General features: G+C 45.9%; 1 protein-coding gene across 5 annotated transcripts in view; it reads left to right on the top strand.

Annotated features, from left to right (window-relative positions):
* Positions 1–5,240: 5,240 nt before the first annotated feature.
* Positions 5,241–19,620, top strand: part of LOC102434951 (protein HIRA) — a 55,312-nt gene continuing 40,932 nt past the window's right edge. For 2 of the 5 annotated variants that reach the window (XM_023763174.1, XM_014465039.2), the window contains exons 1-5: positions 5,398–5,533; positions 14,283–14,345; positions 16,132–16,242; positions 17,458–17,548; positions 18,880–18,974. In XM_023763174.1, the coding sequence (XP_023618942.1) occupies positions 5,413–5,533; positions 14,283–14,345; positions 16,132–16,242; positions 17,458–17,548; positions 18,880–18,974 (481 nt within the window). In that variant the 5' untranslated portion in view covers positions 5,398–5,412. Of the gene's footprint in view, positions 5,261–5,397; positions 5,534–14,282; positions 14,346–16,131; positions 16,243–16,317; positions 16,452–17,457; positions 17,549–18,879; positions 18,975–19,199; positions 19,269–19,620 lie in introns of those variants that run through there. The other 3 variants (XM_023763175.1, XM_023763176.1, XM_014465038.2) reach the window with 3 other exon arrangements.

Below are 19,620 nucleotides of genomic sequence, written 5' to 3'. Positions count from 1 at the left end.
GTCTGGAGGCAGGTTCAAGACAGAGAATGTACCGTTCACCTCATCACTCCCGCTCCTGGTTCCCGGTACCAGAGTCGCGAGCTGGAGCTAACGGACTTTGTCCTTGGAGCGGGGAGGCCCGGCGAGCCCCCGGCACGTGCTCCTGCCCGTCTGCGTCAAGTCCGCTCCGCTTCAGCTCTGCGCTGAGCCCTCCGCCACCCACCCGTGGTCCGTGGAGGCGCCGCGGCCTGGCTTCGGGGAGCGGCCCTTGGGCGCTGGCCAGTTCCTGCCACTCGTCTGCATCAGCCAGGATGTGCTGGGACGGCTCGATGTGTGTGGAACCTGGGCGCGACCCCTCGTGTAGCTTTTGATTGGCGGGGTGAAGACCTGCCATCGGCACGTCTCTGCCCTGCGGGAGGGGCTGTCCCTGCTCCGGCCGAGGCCTGGATCTGGTGACTGTGCCCCGAGTTGGGGGGCTGTGGCTCAGCGCTGAGGTCCCCCAGCCCAAGGAACCCCGTTTTACTGAGCTGGGGCGTCATGGTGACTGACTTGGGTTGGGGCCCATCCGACAAGGTGTGTTCTAGGAGAGGGGCTTCCTTAAAGCACACCCCGGGGAACCTGACTTCCACTCCTCTGGTTGGGAACAGGCTGTGTGCGGCCCGGACAAGCCTTTAGTCACCAGCGGTTTTGTCATAGTTCTGCCTTGTGGGCACAACTGCAGGACTTGGTCCTCCTCACCAACCGTGGCCTGAGGACCAGGGAGCACTCCGGGAGGAGCGTCCCCCATCCCCTGGCTGACAGCGCCGAAGCCCCGGGAGCACTCGCTCCTCCAGCGTAAGGCCTGTAGCCCCGACGCCAGCCTGCCTCTGGCTACTGGTAGGCCAAGGGTCACCCCTTGTTCCTCATTTCTGCTTTGCATGCAGCTAGAATGAGTTACCGTTTTCTTTTAGAGCAAGTAGAGTAGATGCTTTTGCCTTTTTTATACATGTCGCTTTTCCGTTTTGAACCTGATCTGGCGATTGCTCTCTGCTACTGCAACTGAACTGAACATCTGTGTTCTTTCAGGCAGAAGTGCTCTCCCTTTCTCTGCTTGTGTGATATCTTTGTCATTTTCCGGGGCCCAGGTGGGTCACCTTTTCCTTTTACCATTCCTCCTGGGTTAGTCCACTCGATGTGCTCTGTCCCTGTGTCCTTTCCATATGCCCCCAGGGCAGAGTCTGCCCCCTTCCCCTCCGCATTCCCTGCCACCCTCGGCAGTGTCTCCCACATAAAGGATGTATGATAAATATTGGCTGAAACAGGTGAGAAAGATGAGGTTTCTGTAATTTATGAAGACACACTAGGTTTATGTGCATAAAACCAAAAGCTGTGAACTATAGTTTCATTTCTCCTAAGTTGATTTTCAAGAGCATTTTCTGATGTGTAGTATGCAGATCTCTCCCTGGAGACCTGGGGGAATGTTCAGTAATTATAAATTATGGAGCTTGTGAATTAGGAAAGGAAATCTTTCATTATGAACTAGTTTGTTGTGTAAGTGAAGATCTGAAGGAGTTTTTATTTTAAAATAAAAATGTTGCCCAGATCAGTTTGTGTGTATAGTCAGCCTACCCTTCTCCAGTCTCTCTCTTTCTGCCATATAATTTCTAACTTTGTGATAAGCTCCTTTGTAGGACACAAGTTCTGTGCTGTGTAAGAATAAGTCAATGTGCTTAAGTGATTATCTAGGTACAAACAAGTGAGAGTCTACAATGGGCCAACAGCCAAACATCCCACCCTGGCAGAGTGGGCGGGGCCTCTTGTTGGTGTGGCCACTCCGTAGTCTTAGGATGGAACTTGATGATTTCTGCTCCGCCTTATTCACAGTACAATTATGATGTTTGGTTGGGAAGGAAGACACAAAAGTTCACCCCAGATTATAAAATACTTTAGAAACCTAAGACATAATTTTAAAAAAAATTGAGACTCTGGAGGGATGGAATTTAACTTATTTTAAACTTGTTCTTTGTTAAATTTCCTTTCTTTTAAAATCTCCTGAAATCAACCTTTGACTTATCAAGTGTTCAGAAGAATTGTCAGGGTAATTACCACTATCCTGAAGGAAATAGTCATTGTCTGGATTACTGACCAGTCCTACTGATCAGCCCTTTAAAAACTGGTGAATAGTGTGAGCTGCTGGGGGTGGGAGCTGCTTAGCCAGAAGCCAGAGTGGTGGGTGGTGCTTACTTTGGATTAACAAACAGAAAAGACCATGGTGCTTTGGAGAGGGCATCATTTCACTTTCTGGCTTCCTTACAGCTTGAACATACTTTTTCTGGTGTCTGAGAGTCCAAAGAGGGATGGAGCAAGAGAGCCCAGCAATTTCCCTGTGGTGGTAGGATCCATTCAGATAGGTGGAAAAGGCAGCTAGAATAGGGCTGGTTTAAGGCAAAATGAGAAGTATATGTTGGGGTACAGGCATACTTTCAGTCTTCATTTTCCTGGCTGATAATAGTGGTAAGACCTTTCTCCTAAGATAAGGTTCCTCAGCCTCAGCACAGTTGACATTTTGGGCCATATAATTGTTCCATTGTGGTAGGATTTTAGCATCCCTGGCCTCTACCCAGATGTCAGTGGCACACATCTCCCCATACACACCCAGTTGTGGCAATAAAAAAATGTCTCCAGACATTGCCAATGTCCCCTGGGGGCCAGAATCACCCCCAGTTGAGAATCTCTGTGGTAAGTTAACACGTTAAGCGCCCAGTCACCGGTGACTGACACTATACTTTCCATCGGAAGACAAAACAGGCTGGGCACTTAACATGTTAATAAATGTTGAAGTTGTCATATTCCAGTGAAATGAGCCTTGAAAATGGAATCAGACGGTTCAAGATGCCATCATTTATTAGCTGTAAATTCTTGGGATTGTGACTTAACTTCTGGACCTTGGTAAAGTTGAGTAATATAAAAACTCACCCCTATCATTTCATACCGTACCCAAAGAGTGCCTTAAGGTATATAATAGCTAATAATATTTATAACATATAGAAGTTAGGTGCCCGGCGTTGTTCATACTCACATGTTTTACTCTCTGTTCTTAGATATAGTATTCTTTATATTTCATTTTATTTTAGACTTGGCCAAAGGTTCATTTCTTAGGTAAGTTATGACCATATATTGGTCAGAAAGTGAAAGCGATTGGGATTTTGGTTGTAGGAAAATGTAGTCGGGATTTTGGTTGTAGGAAAATGTAGTCTGTATTTGTGTGTTTAGGAAGTTTCTTTGTTCCTAAGAGTTTTTCTGGAATTCTCACTCCTGGGCAGACAGTGTTCATGCTCAGCTCTTCAGAAGGACCAGGACTGGAAGACCGCTCATCCTCCTTTGGCCTCTGGCTCACACTTTGATGGCAGTGTTGTAAAAGGTGTTTGGCGAATTTTCAATAATGGGATAATTTGTCAGTTAGTCACATTGCTTTGTGGTGGTTTTCTCTCCTGTCCTGTGATTGCATTATTTTCCCCCTACCCTGTCTCATCCCAGAAAGGATTTTGAGACATCCTATTGAGACATCTTCTGCATCTGGGTGAAAATAAATAAGTCAGCTTGAAGGGGAAATGCGGGGAGGATGGTGCACAGCTACTGGAGGGGCCCTGCAGACCTTTCTCTCGGAACAGGCTGGGGGGATCCTAATAGAGATATTTATGAGTGCAGTGGTTGTTAAGGTACACTTCAGAGTGCTCTAGATCGGGGTTCTCAAACAGGCCGATGTCTGGAGACATTTTTGGTTCTCACAACTGAGGGGGGTGGAGAGCTACTGGTATCTAGTGGGTAGAGCACAGGACTGCTGCTGAATGCCCTCCAGCGTATAGCACATGCATCCGCAAAGAATCCTCTGGCCCAAAATGTCAGTAGTGCTGGGGTTGAGAAAACCTGCTCTAGATAAGAATATCTTCATTGTTTTTTGCCTTTTGTTGTATTTGTCTCATCACTCCAATTAAATTGTTTCTTGAGGACAAGAGTTTTGCCTTTTATTTTGAAGTCAGTCTTGTTCTTGAGTCTCTGTGCTCTACTGCTCACCAAAGTCCTTTTGATCTCTTTTCCTGATCTGTTAAATGAAGCCAGTAACGCCTGCCTCCCCTCTACCTGTGAAAGCTCAGGAAATGTGAGCTCTCTTTACATTGTCTCACTGGCTTATACCTGATGACAATAGGTCGATTTAAGAATACAACCAGAATACACTACAAGAGGATTCAGACGAAAACTGGGTGGGATGTTGCCTTGGATAATACACATGTGGATTTTTCACTGATTTATACACCAAACATTGAACCCTTCTGGAGAGAAGTTCATGGTACATAAGGTTATCCCTATGTGTGGAAAGCTGTGCAGTAGGTGGGAGAGAGAGACCTATACCACATTCTAGAATGCAGGGCAGAGGGAAACCAGAGCTAACTGAGTGAGCTGCCACGGCCTCAGGTGGGGGGGCCTGGCTTGTGGTGTGCCCTTGGGCTGAACCTTGACCACAGGAGGACTGTGATGGTGGAAAAGGCCCCACTGTGTGAGAGCATCAGGAGGAAAGGCCCAGGGGGGCGTTGAGAGCACTGAAGAGGAGACAGCATGTTAGGGCATGACTGAGCAGGTGAAGGGGAGAATGGGGCTGGTAGGCGGAGCCTTAGCACCTTGATGGAAGCTTAGACTTCCTTCCAGGGGCTGGGGGAGGGGCACTTTGAGGTTTCTGAGGAGGCTGTCTCCAGAAGGCCCCAGAGGAGTTCAGAGGCTGTTCCCTGGGTCTTGGTGAGATGATGAGGGAGGTCAGGAGTGGTGAAGGTAAGGAATGGATAGGCACTGAAAACAGGGCCAAGGCAGGTGACTGTAGATTTGGGTCACTCTCTGAGTTTATTTCTTTAGTATGCTAGAGAAAGCAAGAATGAGGACTAAAAAATGGGGTTTTCTTAAACATTTGTTTTTATCTAAGAAGTGGTTGAAAAGATGTTTTCACTTCGTGAACAGAATTGTAATTTACAGCTTGGAGGGGCCTCTGGGCAGCACCTGGCTTTGGCCACGGAGGGAACCTGCTGCCTTTGCATTGATCGCGGGTCCTGTCAGTGACCATGGAGAGAGGGCTGTCTCCTTTGACCTCCCCTTTTTCTCAGAGGTTGCTAGGTTCTCCCGTTTATCAGGGCGTTTGCCTGTAGGCTGCAGAGGTGTCTGGCACATGAAACAGGTCTGGAATGAGCCCTGGGACCAAAACTCGATGCAAGCACATTTTATTATCCTACCAAGATGAGCAGCAACTCCTAGAGAGGTGAGTGGGTCCATCGGTAGTGTCCACATTATTAAATAGCAAAAAGGGAATGCTGCACATAGTGGGTTGTCTGTCCCTATTTCTGTCCAGCAGAATCCCAGTGTTTTTCAGGTGTCTGCCCTCTCCTGCAGGCCAAGCTTCAGGGACAAGTCATGATAGCCCTAAGATGGCATGTGGGCGAGTGCCAGAGATTTGTTGAGGAACAGCCGTTTGATGCCATTCTAGCCAATAAGACTGGTTGGGGATGTGTGCTGGGGGCTCCTCTGGAATCAGGTAAGAAGAGCTATGTGAGAGGCCTTTCTTCTGCTGGACTTCACTAGGTTTGCATGTGGCAGTCAGCCTGTAACCATGAGGATGACAGGACGGGTAGGTGGAAGGACATGGCTTCTTAAGATGCTAAATTAACACACCCAAAGCTGACCCATCTCAGGATTTCTTATATCGATTACCCTTGAAATTCTCTATGACTTGCAGCAGAATTCGCAGGTGGAAACAGACTGTATAAAATGAGGTGACCTACTAAATGTAAAGGGGGTGAGTTAGGGGTCACACCCAGATTCCAGTCAGAGCCCAGGCTTACTCTTTCTAATTACCAAGTGTTGGTCTCTGTGCTGGGCACCTCTGTCCCAGGGAGGTAGAGTACCCATTTCCCCCTTGCAAAGAGCTTCCAGAAACCACATGGTTCAGCTTGGTACCAGGAGTCCCTTTGTGCTCGGATATTTTTCTATGGCTGCTTCTGTAGCCACACAGAGGGCCTTGAGGCTTCTAACCTGGCAGATTGCTCTTGAGGTGTGCTTGGCAGCTCTTCTGGCATTTGGTTTTTAAGAGCTCTTCGGTCATGGGGTATCAACAGAATGCTTTCAGGGAGAGGCCTGTATTTGAGTCTTCCTCTTGCCTTTTCTTTTTTCTTTCTTTTTCTTAATATATACATATTTTTTTATTGATTTCAGAGAGGAAGGGAGAGGAGGAGAGAGAGAGAGGCATCAATGATGAGAATCATTGATCAGCTCCCTCCTGCACACCCCCTATTGGGGATTGAGCCTGCAACCAGGGCATGTGCCCTTGACTGGAATCGAACCTGAGACCCTTCAGTCCGTAGGCCAATGCTCTATGCACTGAACCAAACCAGCTGGAGCCCTCTTGCCTTTTCTTACACTAATCATCATTGCCTGCTGGCTTACATAGGGGAGGGTGAGATACTCATCTAAAATTGGGGTTAGAGCCCTGACCGGTTTGGCTCAGTGGATGGAGCGTCAGTCTTTGTGTTTGCTAATGCTCTATTCCCAGGGCCTTGGACAGTGTGTGGCACACACCAGAGTAGGCACTCAGTAAATGTCAGGTGCAGGAGGCGGCTGATCGATGTTTCTAGCTCTCTGTCCCTCTCCCTTCCTCTCTGTAGAAAAATCAATAAAATACATTTAAAAAAAAAAATAAATAAAATAAAATTGGGGTTAGAGACCTTCCCACCAAAAGTAAGCTCTTGAAGGGTGAGGCTTTGTGTTTGCTAATGCTCTATTCCCAGGGCCTTGGACAGTGTGTGGCACACACCAGAGTAGGCACTCAGTAAATGTCAGGTGAGTGTTGAATACTGGAGGAAGGTTGATGGAAGGTGGCTGGTGGACGGGCAGCCCACAGTGTCTGCTACCCTTGGCTGGTAGAGTTGATTTGCTTCAACCAACTTGCTGTTCATCCTGGCTGGCTTTTCTAATAGGTCACACTTTGTGATAGAATTTACTGGGGATTCCAACAATGAGAGGGAAACATTTTTTTTTTTTATAATCCTCACCTGCATTATTTTTTTTTTTTTTTTTAGAGAGAGTAGAAGGGAGAGGGAGAGACTGAGAGAAACACCAGTGTGAGAGAGACACATCATTTGGTTGTCTTCCGCACACCCAGGGCCAGGAGCCTGCAATCAAGGTTCATCCCTTTGATCGGAATCAAACCCAGGACCCTTCAGTCCATTGAACCAAACTGGCTAGGGCAAGGGGGAAGCATTCTGCCCAAGTCCTAATCCAAGGAGCCTATTTATATGATTGTGTCTAGAGCTTCCCATTTTAGGAAGGGGAGTAGATGAAACAGAATAGATAGCAAGTGGTGGTGGGGTGGGGGAAACACACTTTGCAGCTGTGGAAATGTGCTTCATTCCTGGAGGGAGGGACCTGGACAGGGTACCATGGCATCCACTCACAAGAGACCTTATGGAGGTGAGGAAGGCAGCCATCCGAGGGAGCAGCATTCCAGGCAGAGAACAGCCTGGTGGGTTTGAGGAACAGCAAGGGTGTCTTGTGATTTGAGTGAGACTAGAGCAACACAAGGGCAAGAGCACAGACCTAAGGTGTGCAATTTGATGAATTTTTGACAAATACACTTTGTAACCTAATCCCCACTCAAAATATGGAACATTTACACCTCCCCAGAAAGTTTGAGTTACAGATATATTGCTAAGGTAGTTGCCAGGGTAGAATGTGGGGTATGAGATAAGGGAGGGCTGAAGGGTGACTCCCATGCTGTCCACTGAGATCAGTAAGACTGCGAAAGCAGATGGAGAGCCCAGATTCAATTAGGGGGGCCAGGTGAGGCCACTACACAGGGCCTTCCCCCAGCATCTGTTTGATGAATAGCCTCTCTGCCTTCTCCCTTTCGAAAAATCCTAGAGCTATTAAGGAACAAGACAAATACCTTTATTTTTGGCGTGACAATTGCCATATATTATTATACTAGGATACTTCTTATGGTATATGTGTGGATATGGATAACGAAGCATATTGTGATTTGATATTTTTAATTCCTAAAATGTAAAATTATTTTTCTTATTATAAAAGTAATACCTGTTTAATTTAGAAAAATTTTGAAAATGCAAAAAAGAAAATACATTGTTAAAATTGTCTTTCAGACCATTTAGAAAAAAATAACTGGTGACTTGGTGCTTTAAAAAAAAACAAACATTTTACTTAGTTTACATACAGCGGATAGAGCGTCGGCTTGCGGACTGAAAGGTCCCGGGTTCGATTCCGGTCAAGGGCATGTACCTGGGTTGCGGGCACATCCCCAGTAGAAGATGTGCAGGAGGCAGCTGATCGATGTTCCTCTCTCATCTATGTTTCTAACTCTTTATCTCTCTCCCTTCCTCTCTGTAGAAAATCAATAAAATATATTTAAAAAATAAAAAATTTAAAAAAAACATTTTACTTAGTTTACATACCACATTATAAGAGTGTCTCTATTTTTTGTTTGTTTAAAAAGTATCTAAATTTTTAAGACCTTAGCCAAATCCCTGATACCATAGCAAATTCAGTATTTAATTGTGTAGCCTCCCTTCAGACCCTGCATTGCACATAGAACTGGAATAGCTAACATGTTGCTGTGCAGTTTCCATTTAATATGGTAAGTTTGTTCTTTTTTCTTTTTTTAAGTGAAGTATAATTGAAATACATTATATCAGTGTCAGGTTTACAACATAATGATTCAATATGTCTATATATTGCAGAATGATCACCAAATATCTAGTTAACATTCCTCACCAAACATAGTTACAGAATTTTTTTTTCACTGATGAGAATTTTTGAGATTTACTCTCTAAGCTTCTTTCAAATATGCAACACAGTATCATAAACTGCAGTGTTATTTTCTTAACTATGGTTGTCAAGCTAACATATATCTCTGCCCTCCAGTGGGAATGTGGTTCTTAATTGCTCTTAATTTTCTAATAGAACTGGAAGAGATTATTATATTTATAGAAATCCATGTTGCAGATAACTTTTAAGGAATATCTATGTTCTGCAAAATTAGAGGAGTAAAGAGTATGAAGAAACAAAAGAGTAGTGAATGTTACCAAAACTTGATTGTGTGTTGGCAAATGCTGCAGGAGAAGTGATTAAGGTCTGTAAATGATATACCTGTCACTTTCTCCTACCTCAGTTAGGGGGAGGGGGAGGGGTAACGGTTGCGTGATTGCTACAGCTTCCTTCCTGTGCTGTGTGTTGAGTCTCGGCCACCTGACACCTATTAGATGTCGTTGTGGTACTGCTTACTTAAGGCTGGAGAAGTTTTTGTGGTTGAAAGCAGTAGAGATAATCGCAGCAGGTGGCTCTGTGAAGTGGCTGGTGACATTTGTGTCCCCACTTCAGTAGATGAGAAGCCTGCCTTCCAAAGACTGGGATGCTATCGACACTGTGAAGGTGTGTTTGAATTTTGGGCCTTTGCTGTGGACTTTTCTCCAGCAATTAACAGCAGCAAGTATTTATTGAGTGCTTGCTAAGTACCAAGCCATAGCTGTGAATGACTCCATGACTGAAACAGACAAAAATTGTGGAGCTCTTGGAGTTTGCATTCTGGTGAGCAGGGAGAGCAGAGATACAATAAAGGAAATTATATACTATGTAATAAATTAGTTAGGAAAAAAATAGATCAGTATTAGCGGGATGGGTTGTGCCCGGTTGAGGAAGTAACACTTTCAAGTCGGATAGTTAGGGTTGCCTCAGTGAGAAGGCAACATTGAGTAAATGCTAGGAGAAGGCAAGGGAGGAGCCATGGTCTGTACTGTTTGGGAGAAGAGCTTCCGGCTCAGGAAGGAGCCAGTGCAGGGCGCTGGGTGGGAGTGCACCTGGTGCAGTCTAGGAACAGCCAGGAGGCCAGGGCACTAGACCAGTGATTAGAGGGAAGGGGACCAGGAGATGAGGCCAGAAAAGTCACAGGCAGTATGGCTGTTGTGCCCGGCCTGTTGGCTTCTTCTGTCTAAGGCATGGCCCTAACTGTGATGGGCAGACAGCCAGTAGAGCAGGTATGGGTGTGAAGATCAGGATTCTGTCTTGGAGAAGTTAAAGATGAGATGTCTGGTAGGCATCTGGCTAGAGGTGTGCACTGCATATTAAGAATGCTTAGGTGCAAGAGTATCTCCAGAGAGACTGCTGGTTGTAGAGTATGTACATTATCACCTGCACAAGATTGTTTGCTGTTTACCTTGATTACCTTAATGTTATTACACACACAAAAAAACATATATATTTGGTTTTTTTAAAAACAGACCATGGTGTATGTGTGTTTCTCATTGAGATAATTGTAGAATTACATGCAATTCAATGAAATAATGAGAAATAGAGAGATCTTTTGTACACTTTCCCCATTTTCTCCCAGTGGTAACATTTTGCAAAACTATAGTATAATACCACATTGATATTGACACAATCCACCGACCTTACAGATTTCCCCACTTTTATTTGTACTGATTTGTGTGTAGATGGGTATTTAGTTCTATACAGTATTTTACCTGTCTAGGTTTGTGTATTCACCACCACAGTCAAGACACTGAGCAGTTCCAACACCTATAACCACACCTACCACCCTTCCATACCCCTCTACCTTATAAATATATGTTTGGATTGGTTTTGATTAGCATTTTTTAAGTTGTAGTAAAATACATATAACATAGCCCTAGCTGGTTTGGCTCAGTGGATAGAGCGTTGGCCTGCGGACTGAAGGGTCCCAGGTTCGATTCCGGTCAAGGGCATATACCTTGGTTGCGGGCACATCCCTAGTAGGGAGTGTGCGGGAGGCAACTGAATTGATGTTTCTCATCAATGTTTCTAGCTCTCTATCCCTCTCCCTTTCACTCTGTAAAAAATCAATAAAATATATTTTTTAAAAAATACATATAACATTTATCATCTTAATCTTTTGAGTGTATAATTCAGTAATGTTATATATATTCACATTATTGTGTAAAATATCTACAGAACTTTCTCATCTTCCAAAACTGAAACTATATACCTGGTAAGCAACAACTCTCCATATTCCCTTTCCCCAGCTCCTGGCAACCACTATTCTTCTTTCTGTCTCTATGAATTTAACTACTCTAGAGACCTCATATAAGTGGATTCATACAGTGTTTGTGCTTTTGTGGCTGGCTTATGTCAATTAGCATAATGTCTTTAAGGTTTATCCATGTTGTAGCATGTCTGAATTTCCCTTTTTAAGGCTGAATAATGTTCCATTTTATGGATATACCACAACTTGCTTATCCATTTATCCATCAAAGGACACTGATTGCTTTCCCTCTTGGTTATTGTGAATAATGCTGCTGTGAAGATGGATGTATAAATATGTCTTCAAGACTCTGCTTTTAAATCTTTTGTATATATACCCAGAAGTGGAATTGCTGGATCCTAGGTAATTCTATTTTTAATTTTTTGAGGAACCACCATACTGTTTTCCATGGTGGCTGCACCATTTTACATTCCTACTAGCAATGGATAAGTGTTCCAATTTCTCTATATCCCACCAGTACTGTTCTTTTCTTTTTTCTTCTTTTGATAGTATTCATCCTAATAAATGTGAGATGATATCTCATTCTGGTTTTAACTTGCATTTCCTTGATAGTTTAATGATGTTGAGCATTTTTTCATATGCTTGTTGGCCATTTTGTATGTCTTCTTTGGAGAAATGTCTGTTGAAGTCCTTTGCCCATTTTTTAATTGAATTTTTTCCTATTTTTGCCATTGAATTTTAGGAGTTCTCTATATGTTCTGGACATTAATCCCCTAGAGAGGCAGCAAACCACAGTATTTAATGCCTTGGGCTCTGGCTCCAGATACCTAGACTCTACCAGGCAGCTGTATGGTTTTGGGCAACTTTTTAAACATCTCTGTATGCCTCAGTTTCCCTCTCATGGTAAAATGAGGATGTCAGAAGTATTTACCTCAGAGGGCCAGGTGAGATTATAGAATGGCCTGGACGGGACTGCCTGCAGGTTTTGAGATCCTCGAGAGCATGTCATGAGCAGGAGAGGTGAGGGTCTGGCCTTGGAAAGGCAGAGCTCCATAGACATCCCCCAGCATGGCTCTGACTCTCCTAGGCGTGGCTGGCTGGCACCTCTAAGGGCTGGCCTGCCACAGATGCCCCAGGAGGCTCCAGGTGGAGATGGCAGGACTGATGAGGTCTAGGCTCCCGCTGCTGTTCTCATTATACTTAGAAATATCTGCTCTTTTAAAGTTCACAAGGCTCCTAGTGGTGCTAATTGGTCACTGTCCTCTGATGTCTGCCATACTACAAGCCTCAGTCTTAGCACTAGCCATGGTCTCAGCATTTCTTACAGCCTTTGGAGCAGTGGCATCTGCACCACTCAAGGCTGGGCCCACAGCTCCAATTGTCCTGTCTTGTTTCTTGAGGCTCGCCTGTGAGGCACTTCTCATAGCCAGATGGTCAAGAAACCCACCTTTTTGCAACTGCTTCCCTCCCAGACCCTCAGCCTATGGAAAAAGGTGGCACATTCTCAGCCACAGCATGGGGAGTCTCTGGCTTATCACACATGGCAGCCACCAAGCCCGGGAAGGGTGTGGGTGTGCCAGCATGGGCCTGAGTGCACATGCATGGAAGGACCAGTTGGAGCACTTTCAGTCCTTACCTGTGTTCTCAGCACCTGCCTTTTTAGCCCACTCTGTCTAGTCGTTTTCTGGAGTCCTTTCTTGAAGATGAAGGTGGGAGTGATCAGGTCTGCCCTGTCCAGGCTATTGGAGAATAATAACTTGCAGGCTTCCTCTTCAGGTCTCTGAGTGCACTCCACTGCTGGGTCTGGCTCCTTCAGAGGTCATCCAGTACCAAGCTGTGTCAGGGCTTGTCTTGTGAACTCTTGGAATGAAAGCTCAGAGCAGACCAGGGCTGCGATTGCATGTGTTTGGGACAGCTTTGAGCACACTGCAGTGCTCCAAGAGTGCAGTCCGCAGCTACTTGGCTGTTGCTATAGAGCTCTGGCTCTTAGGTGTGGGCCTGGAAGTAACTAAGGGGCTCAGGGACCAGGCCAGAGCTGCTAGCATGGCCTGTTGTGGTAGCCTTTGTTGTTTTGGAATTCAGTAAGTACTGGAGATGAAATAGCATGAGGTGTGATCTTCAAATTTTCCTAGGTTTCTACTTGCTCCCTAAGACAAAATAGGGTGCTTATACCGGTTTGCTGGTGGCCTGGCACAGCTGTGTCTCCCACTAGCACGTAATGACCAGTGAGAAGGGAGCACATTTCCCCTGGCCTGTGGCAGCTCTTGCGTGATTGGACTGTGAGGCCTGGCTCCAGAAGTGAGGGAAGCGGGTGCCACCAGGACCAGTGCTGGCATTGCCTTTTGATTTCCACACATGGATGTGAGCCCTGGCAAGACTTTCAGCTCTTAAGCAACCACTGCCCACACTTGCTACCTTGTAGTTCTAGAGCCGGTAACTCTTGTCCTAGTGCCCATACCACCTTTCCTTGGGTGACAGCGATAGAGCATCCTTGACTAAGAGACTCTTTGGCAACAGCAATTGCTCGTGCTCAATCCATTGTCACGCCATCTAAATTTGTCACTGAACAAATATTACTGAGCTACCACTCACCAGTGAACAGCTATTTGGACATCAAGCACGTACCATGGAAGGAGGATCAGCAAAAAGAGATGCCGAGAAGGCCGACTCTCCGTGGACATTGATGCAGCACAAATGTATGGGGGCGAAGCTTTTTGGAAGCAGAAGCATGATGAGGGAAGCAGTGTGTCGCAGACAACCACTGGCCCTACCCAGCTTTCAGTCAGCAGAAAAGCCAGGGCATGCATCCCGTGTCCAGGCTGATCCATGGGATGGGGAGATGGCTGGATGTACTAGTATATCCTAGTAGCCCCTGTGACTCAGAGCTGTTGTCATGAATAGCCTTTACAAACATGTATCCCCGGAAGGTGTCAAGCTCTTATCCAGTAGACCTCTGTGTAAATGCCCAGGTGACCTATGGGCTCAGTCATTCTAGGGACGATTGCTTAGTCCCACTTTTATACTTTCATCTAGTTAATGTCACTTGGACAGTGTTCCAGCAGTTTATACTTTAAAACTTAGATCACTCCGCCCTCACTGTCAGGTGAGTGTACATGGTAGTATATTACTAGTATCTTTCCTAGGATCAGTAATTAGGGATATTGTTTGAATAACCAATATTTAAAAGTTTGAGTCTGTTGCTATTCTCCAGTGAATAGAAGCCAAGGCGATGTTGTGTGTGTTTTTTCTTTGTTTCCAGGCAAGCCAATATTTTCAGTTGATATTCACCCTGACGGGACCAAGTTCGCAACTGGAGGACAAGGTATGTTCATGGAATAACAGGAATGCTCACAGCCCTGCGCCTAGCTCTGCTTCTCCTGGTCACCCATTGAGCTATAGAAAGAATATTTGCTGTTTTCAGTATAGATGTGACTCAGTTTAAGTCTGAACAAGTCACATCAAAATCCTTTTTTGGCACTAGAGTGTGCTCTGTATAGATATTTCGATAGCAGGTTTACCTTTCTAATTTCTGTTTATTGGGTTGATATTAGAATAATTTGCATGTCTGAGCCCAAGCTTATTGAGCATGAAAAGTGGCAGGTAGTCTCCTGGACAAAGCTCCAGCCCCAGAGGCAAGGGCTCTTGGTCCTCATCTTGGTTCTGGCCGTGTTTTCTCATCTGTAAAGGGGGAGGAGATGGTTAACCTCTGGAGTCAGTCATGTGGTTATCAGGCCCATTCTCCAGGCTCAAAGCAATTCAAGTGGGTTAGAGCGGAAGTACGAATGTGCACACCATTTGAAAAGATGATCCAGGGTATTGTTGGTGTGTTTTACCCAGTGTCTGCTGCAATATTGCAGTAACAACTCTGGAAAGGCAAAGTACTTTTGAAGCCAGGACACCAAGATGTATATATGGTCACACAAAGTAGCATTCCCGCAGAGCCCAGTCCCCCGGCAGCTTCACTGCAGAGCACGGTCTCCCTCTGGCTGAGGCCTCCCTGGACAGGACTGGAGAGTGCCCCTGTGAGTTCCAGGTCTGCAAGTGCTGCAGAGCAGGTTGTCTGAAGACTTCCTGCTGCTGGGCTTACAGGGAAGCCTTGATCTCCTTCCAGCGTGCTGCCAGCTGCACCCGAGAGGTGCCCACAGGCGTCACCTAGGACCAGCGGACTTAGCTGGGGTAACAGAGTTTTCTCATCCACAAGAAGAGGCACACCTTCCTGACCTACTCGGCATAGTACACTCTAGAAGAGCTGATTTAAAAATATGTTTACACCCTAGCTGGTTTGGCTCGGTGGATAGAGCATCGGCCCCTCTATAACAGAAAGTTAAATGAGGGGCTAGATTTTGTTAGTTATCAGTAATGGAAATCTTAGAAAGAAAAATCATGACTGAAATGCATAGATATATTTTTTAGCCCAATACTACATCAGCCTATGACCACAGGCACCCGAAATGCCCTCTTTTGGTTGATCTCTCATCTGTTGATGGCAAAGAGCCGGTGAGATAATGAGGACCTTTTCTAGTGTTTAAGGCACATTTCAGACTGGGGTCTTAAAGCACCCATGTGAGAACAGCCATGGACTGCAGACTCACCTGAAAAGGGAGAGAAGCCCATGCAGAGACCTGAAAGGGTGTTGGGGCCTAGGCTTTTCCAGCCTCTTCATTTACAGACGGGGCCAGCGACCTGGAAGCAGTAGGGTTTGGGGGAAGGGTGTAAAAGACAACTTATGAAATGTCTCAGATGGCCCCTGTGTCACTTGGAGGCCCTCTACCAGGACCCTTTTGGTTACTGGGCAGGAATGAGGACCTTCTAGGGGGCGTCTGGTGGATCCGTGTTAGAGGCCAGACCAGAACTTGGTCCTCATTTGATTCTGATCTAGAGTTCTTTTCATAAAGTCAGGTTGGCCTCTGCATAGTACTAAATCCACACTTTTTGAGTCCCCATCAGCACTTGTTTTTCTTAATCTTTCCTGTAACTTATATTCGTAATTCAAATTCAGTCTCCCCCAATCTAATTAGTTATGATTTATGAAAGCTAAGTGAGGACTATGTCTCATAGTTAATAGTCTACTCCTTGTGCATTGAGTTATTTCTGCCCCTTCGTTCCAGGACAGGATTCTGGGAAGGTTGTGATCTGGAATATGTCTCCAGTCCTCCAGGAGGATGACGAGAAGGATGAAAATATTCCCAAGATGCTTTGCCAGATGGACAATCACTTAGGTATTACAGAGTGGCCCTTTGCAGGCTTTTCGTGTTGGCAGAGTGCCCAAGGTTAGCACATGTGTTTGTAATTAGAAAGATAAGGCCCCGTGCGGCGGTAACTCCCCTCGGCCTGCTGTCTGAAGGCACAGATGTTGGCTGCACACCTGGGTGAGTTATTCGGCAGAAGACTCGGCCCGCCCACAGAACCATCTTTGGACAGTCTGCAGGTACCTCTGGTGATTTCCTGCTCATGAGTCGTTACTGCCTGATTCCATGGGGCTTTGGGGCCAGCAACCTGGAAGCAGTAGGGTTCTGGGAAGGGTGTGTAAAAGACAACTTACAAAATGTCTCAGATTGCCACTGTGTCACTCAGACCCTCTACCAGGACCCTTTTGGTTGCTGGACAGTATGTGGTTTTCTTTCCTGCATTAGTGCCTTAGTTTCCCGCCCTGAGCATCAGGGTGACTGTACTTGGCTGCTTCCCCTGAAAAGCTCCAATAACGGTTACATCCCCTGCCTTTGCTCTGTTATGTTCTTGCTCTCCCAACATGTCTCTTGGCGTCCTCCAACTTGGAGCGCAAGTCACTCACAGCCTGGTGTGGGCCACAACTGGGATAGTGTCCCTCGTATTGCTGGGCTCCCAAAGGTTGAGCTGTGAGTGCTCCCAGAGGCTGCAGCACAACAGGATCCGAGAGGGATTTCTGTTGGTCTTAGTTTACGAGTGCAGGATCAATCGACTGCAGTGCTGATGAGTTTGGGAAATCCGAATTTAATTGCTGACAGGTGGAATGAAGTCAGAGTTTTATGTTTTACCCAAGCTGCTCCCTGAAAGCTCTGGAGAAGGCATCTTGGCCTATTTAGCACTTGTCTTCCGGTCAAGAGTTATCCCTCCTCAGAAATACATCTCATCATTAGACGGCCCTTTTTAAATAATGAGATTTAGGTATTCACCAGTTTTCATGGCAGTGAGCCTCCTCCTACTGACTACTTCATCCAGCACTAACACTTCTCAGGTTATGTAGCCTTTCACCCTCCAGGCTCTATTCCGGTCATTTGTTATTATAGCACAAGTAGATTAGTGCTTGAACTGAATTGTTTTTCTAGGGCTCTCACACAGTAGATGCCTTGAATAGATTAGATAGACTAGACTTTATAAACCCTTTGCATCTTGCCAAACTCTGCTTAAACAAATGACTATTGGATTTTCATCACCCTATTTTTTTTTCTTCCCAGCATGTGTGAACTGTGTGCGGTGGTCAAACAGTGGGATGTATTTAGCTTCTGGGGGAGATGACAAACTGATTATGGTGTGGAAGCGGGCTACGTAAGCATCATTTTCCTTTCTTCACATTTTATTTTTAGAAGCTTCTTTGCTGGTCTTTATCACAGTCACTTTCTTTACCCTGGCACTGAAGTCCCCAGAGTCCCAACTTCATAAGAAACAGGAAGTACACACAGGCCAGGAGCAGTTGGGGCCTGACCAGGGAGTCAGAAGGCCACCAACCTCCCTAGTGACCTGCTCAACTGTCCCTTGCCAGGCAACAAGGTTAAGGGCGAATCCCTTCCAATGCTGACATTGGTGGCTTCCTTTGTTTTGTTCTTCAAATGAGATTTCCCAACATGCAATGTGGTTAAAAGTCAAGGTGATCTGATGGAATCTGGGGAGGGGTCCAGAGCCCGCCCTCTTAGCCATTCACCTCATTTTCTGTCTGGCTCAACCCTGACCTCTAAGGAGTCCCCACTTGAAAGCCCTTTCTTTGCACCAATAGTGAGCTAACCATCACCTAGAAAACTCTTCTTCTTTACACCTAGGCAGCTTCTCTCGGGGTGGGCCCTGGGACTCTTCCATAACCAGCTCCCCAGGTGACTCGGGCCAGTCAAGCTGGGGACTCAGACCTACCCCACTGCTCAGCCAGAGTGGCCCTATGGCCGTGGCTTTGAGAGCAGAGGCACACTGTCCCACCCAGCTGCCCCAGCAAGGTCTTTCTGTGAGTTTGTGAAGAATTCTACAGGAGCGAAGGCTGTCAACAGAGGCATGTCAGTGGTGTAGGCACCACCTCCCTGGGAGCCCACGTGACTGCTTGAGTGCCAAAAGCTCATACCTGTGATTCAAGTGCTTTCTCTGCCTCAGGTGTTAAGGCCGAGGCCTTCAATTCTTTATAAGAGGGCTTAAAAACTACTGTTGATTCTGCTGCTTTAGCCAACATAAATAATATTAAGTATATAATTCGGAAAACTAAAAAAATATGAAAGAAAATATGATAATCCCACCACCTAAAGAAAGCTATGGTTGATATTTTGGTGTTATTTATGTGTGTCCTGATCCATTTCCATGCGTACATGTAATTTTTTCATTACATAGTGATATATTGTATATGCTGTCCTGTGACCTGCTTCTTTCACTTAATTTTATATTGTGAACATTTTCCCATGCAGTGGATAGTCTTTTACCACAAGCTTTGTGATAGCTGTGTAGTCTTTCATCAAGTGCAAATAATTTACCAGTCAGCTCCTGCAGTTCAGCAATTCAGTGCTTTCCAGCCATTGTCTGTTTTTGCTTTGTTCTGTCTGCCATGATAAGCCATGCTGCAGTGAGCATCTCTGTGCAGTGCCAGAGCCTCCCTGGAGTGCCTTTCTGATTCCTCTTTCACACAGGTACATCGGCCCCAGCACTGTCTTCGGCTCCAGTGGTAAGCTTGCCAACGTGGAGCAGTGGCGATGTGTCTCCATCCTCCGGAGTCACTCAGGCGGTGAGTGGGGCTGCCTGTTGGGTTGGGTGGCCCCAGCAGCTGTCTGAGACCAGCAGCAGTACCTTCAGCAGCTCTGTGTCTGGGTCACCCTTCCCCATCACCATCGGTCATACCCTGCCTGTCCCTCAAGGTCTGTGCAGTCATCGTCCCCACTGCCTGCCTCCAGCTGCATTCAGTGCCCCCACTCTTGCCCTCATGGGGTATATGTTTATATTTTTAATGTAGAACTCCCCACGTTCTGCTGTTTATCCTGGTGAACTGAGTCACTACCTTCATCAGTGGATCACTAAGTCCGTAAGCGCACTTTATTTATTCCACAGAAACTAGAATACAGGGGCCCAGTGAAGTTTTTTACTTGACCCTGAGTATGTTTGCAAAGTGTTGTAAATAGATTTAGAATGGAAAGATGGAAAGACACATTGTGCCAATTTGAACTGGAGAGGAGGAAGGTCAGTCAGTCAATAGCAGTCTAAAACCATGTGGTGTACACTTTGTTAGGCACGAGGGATGCCAGAGCAAATATCACTTAGTCTTACCTCAGAAAGCCTGTGGTCTAGCCCAGGAATATCCTGGAGGGTTTCCCAGGCAGGGAGAACAGCAGAAGTGAGAGGTTTGCTGTGAATGAGTAGGCAGCACTTCACTACTG

The sequence above is a fragment of the Myotis lucifugus genome, unplaced genomic scaffold, assembly GCF_000147115.1.
Source record: "Myotis lucifugus unplaced genomic scaffold, Myoluc2.0 scaffold_276, whole genome shotgun sequence".
Classification (NCBI taxonomy): Eukaryota; Metazoa; Chordata; class Mammalia; order Chiroptera; family Vespertilionidae; genus Myotis; species Myotis lucifugus.
Note: the sequence above shows the minus strand (reverse complement) of the source record. Positions and strands in the feature narration are given on the sequence as shown.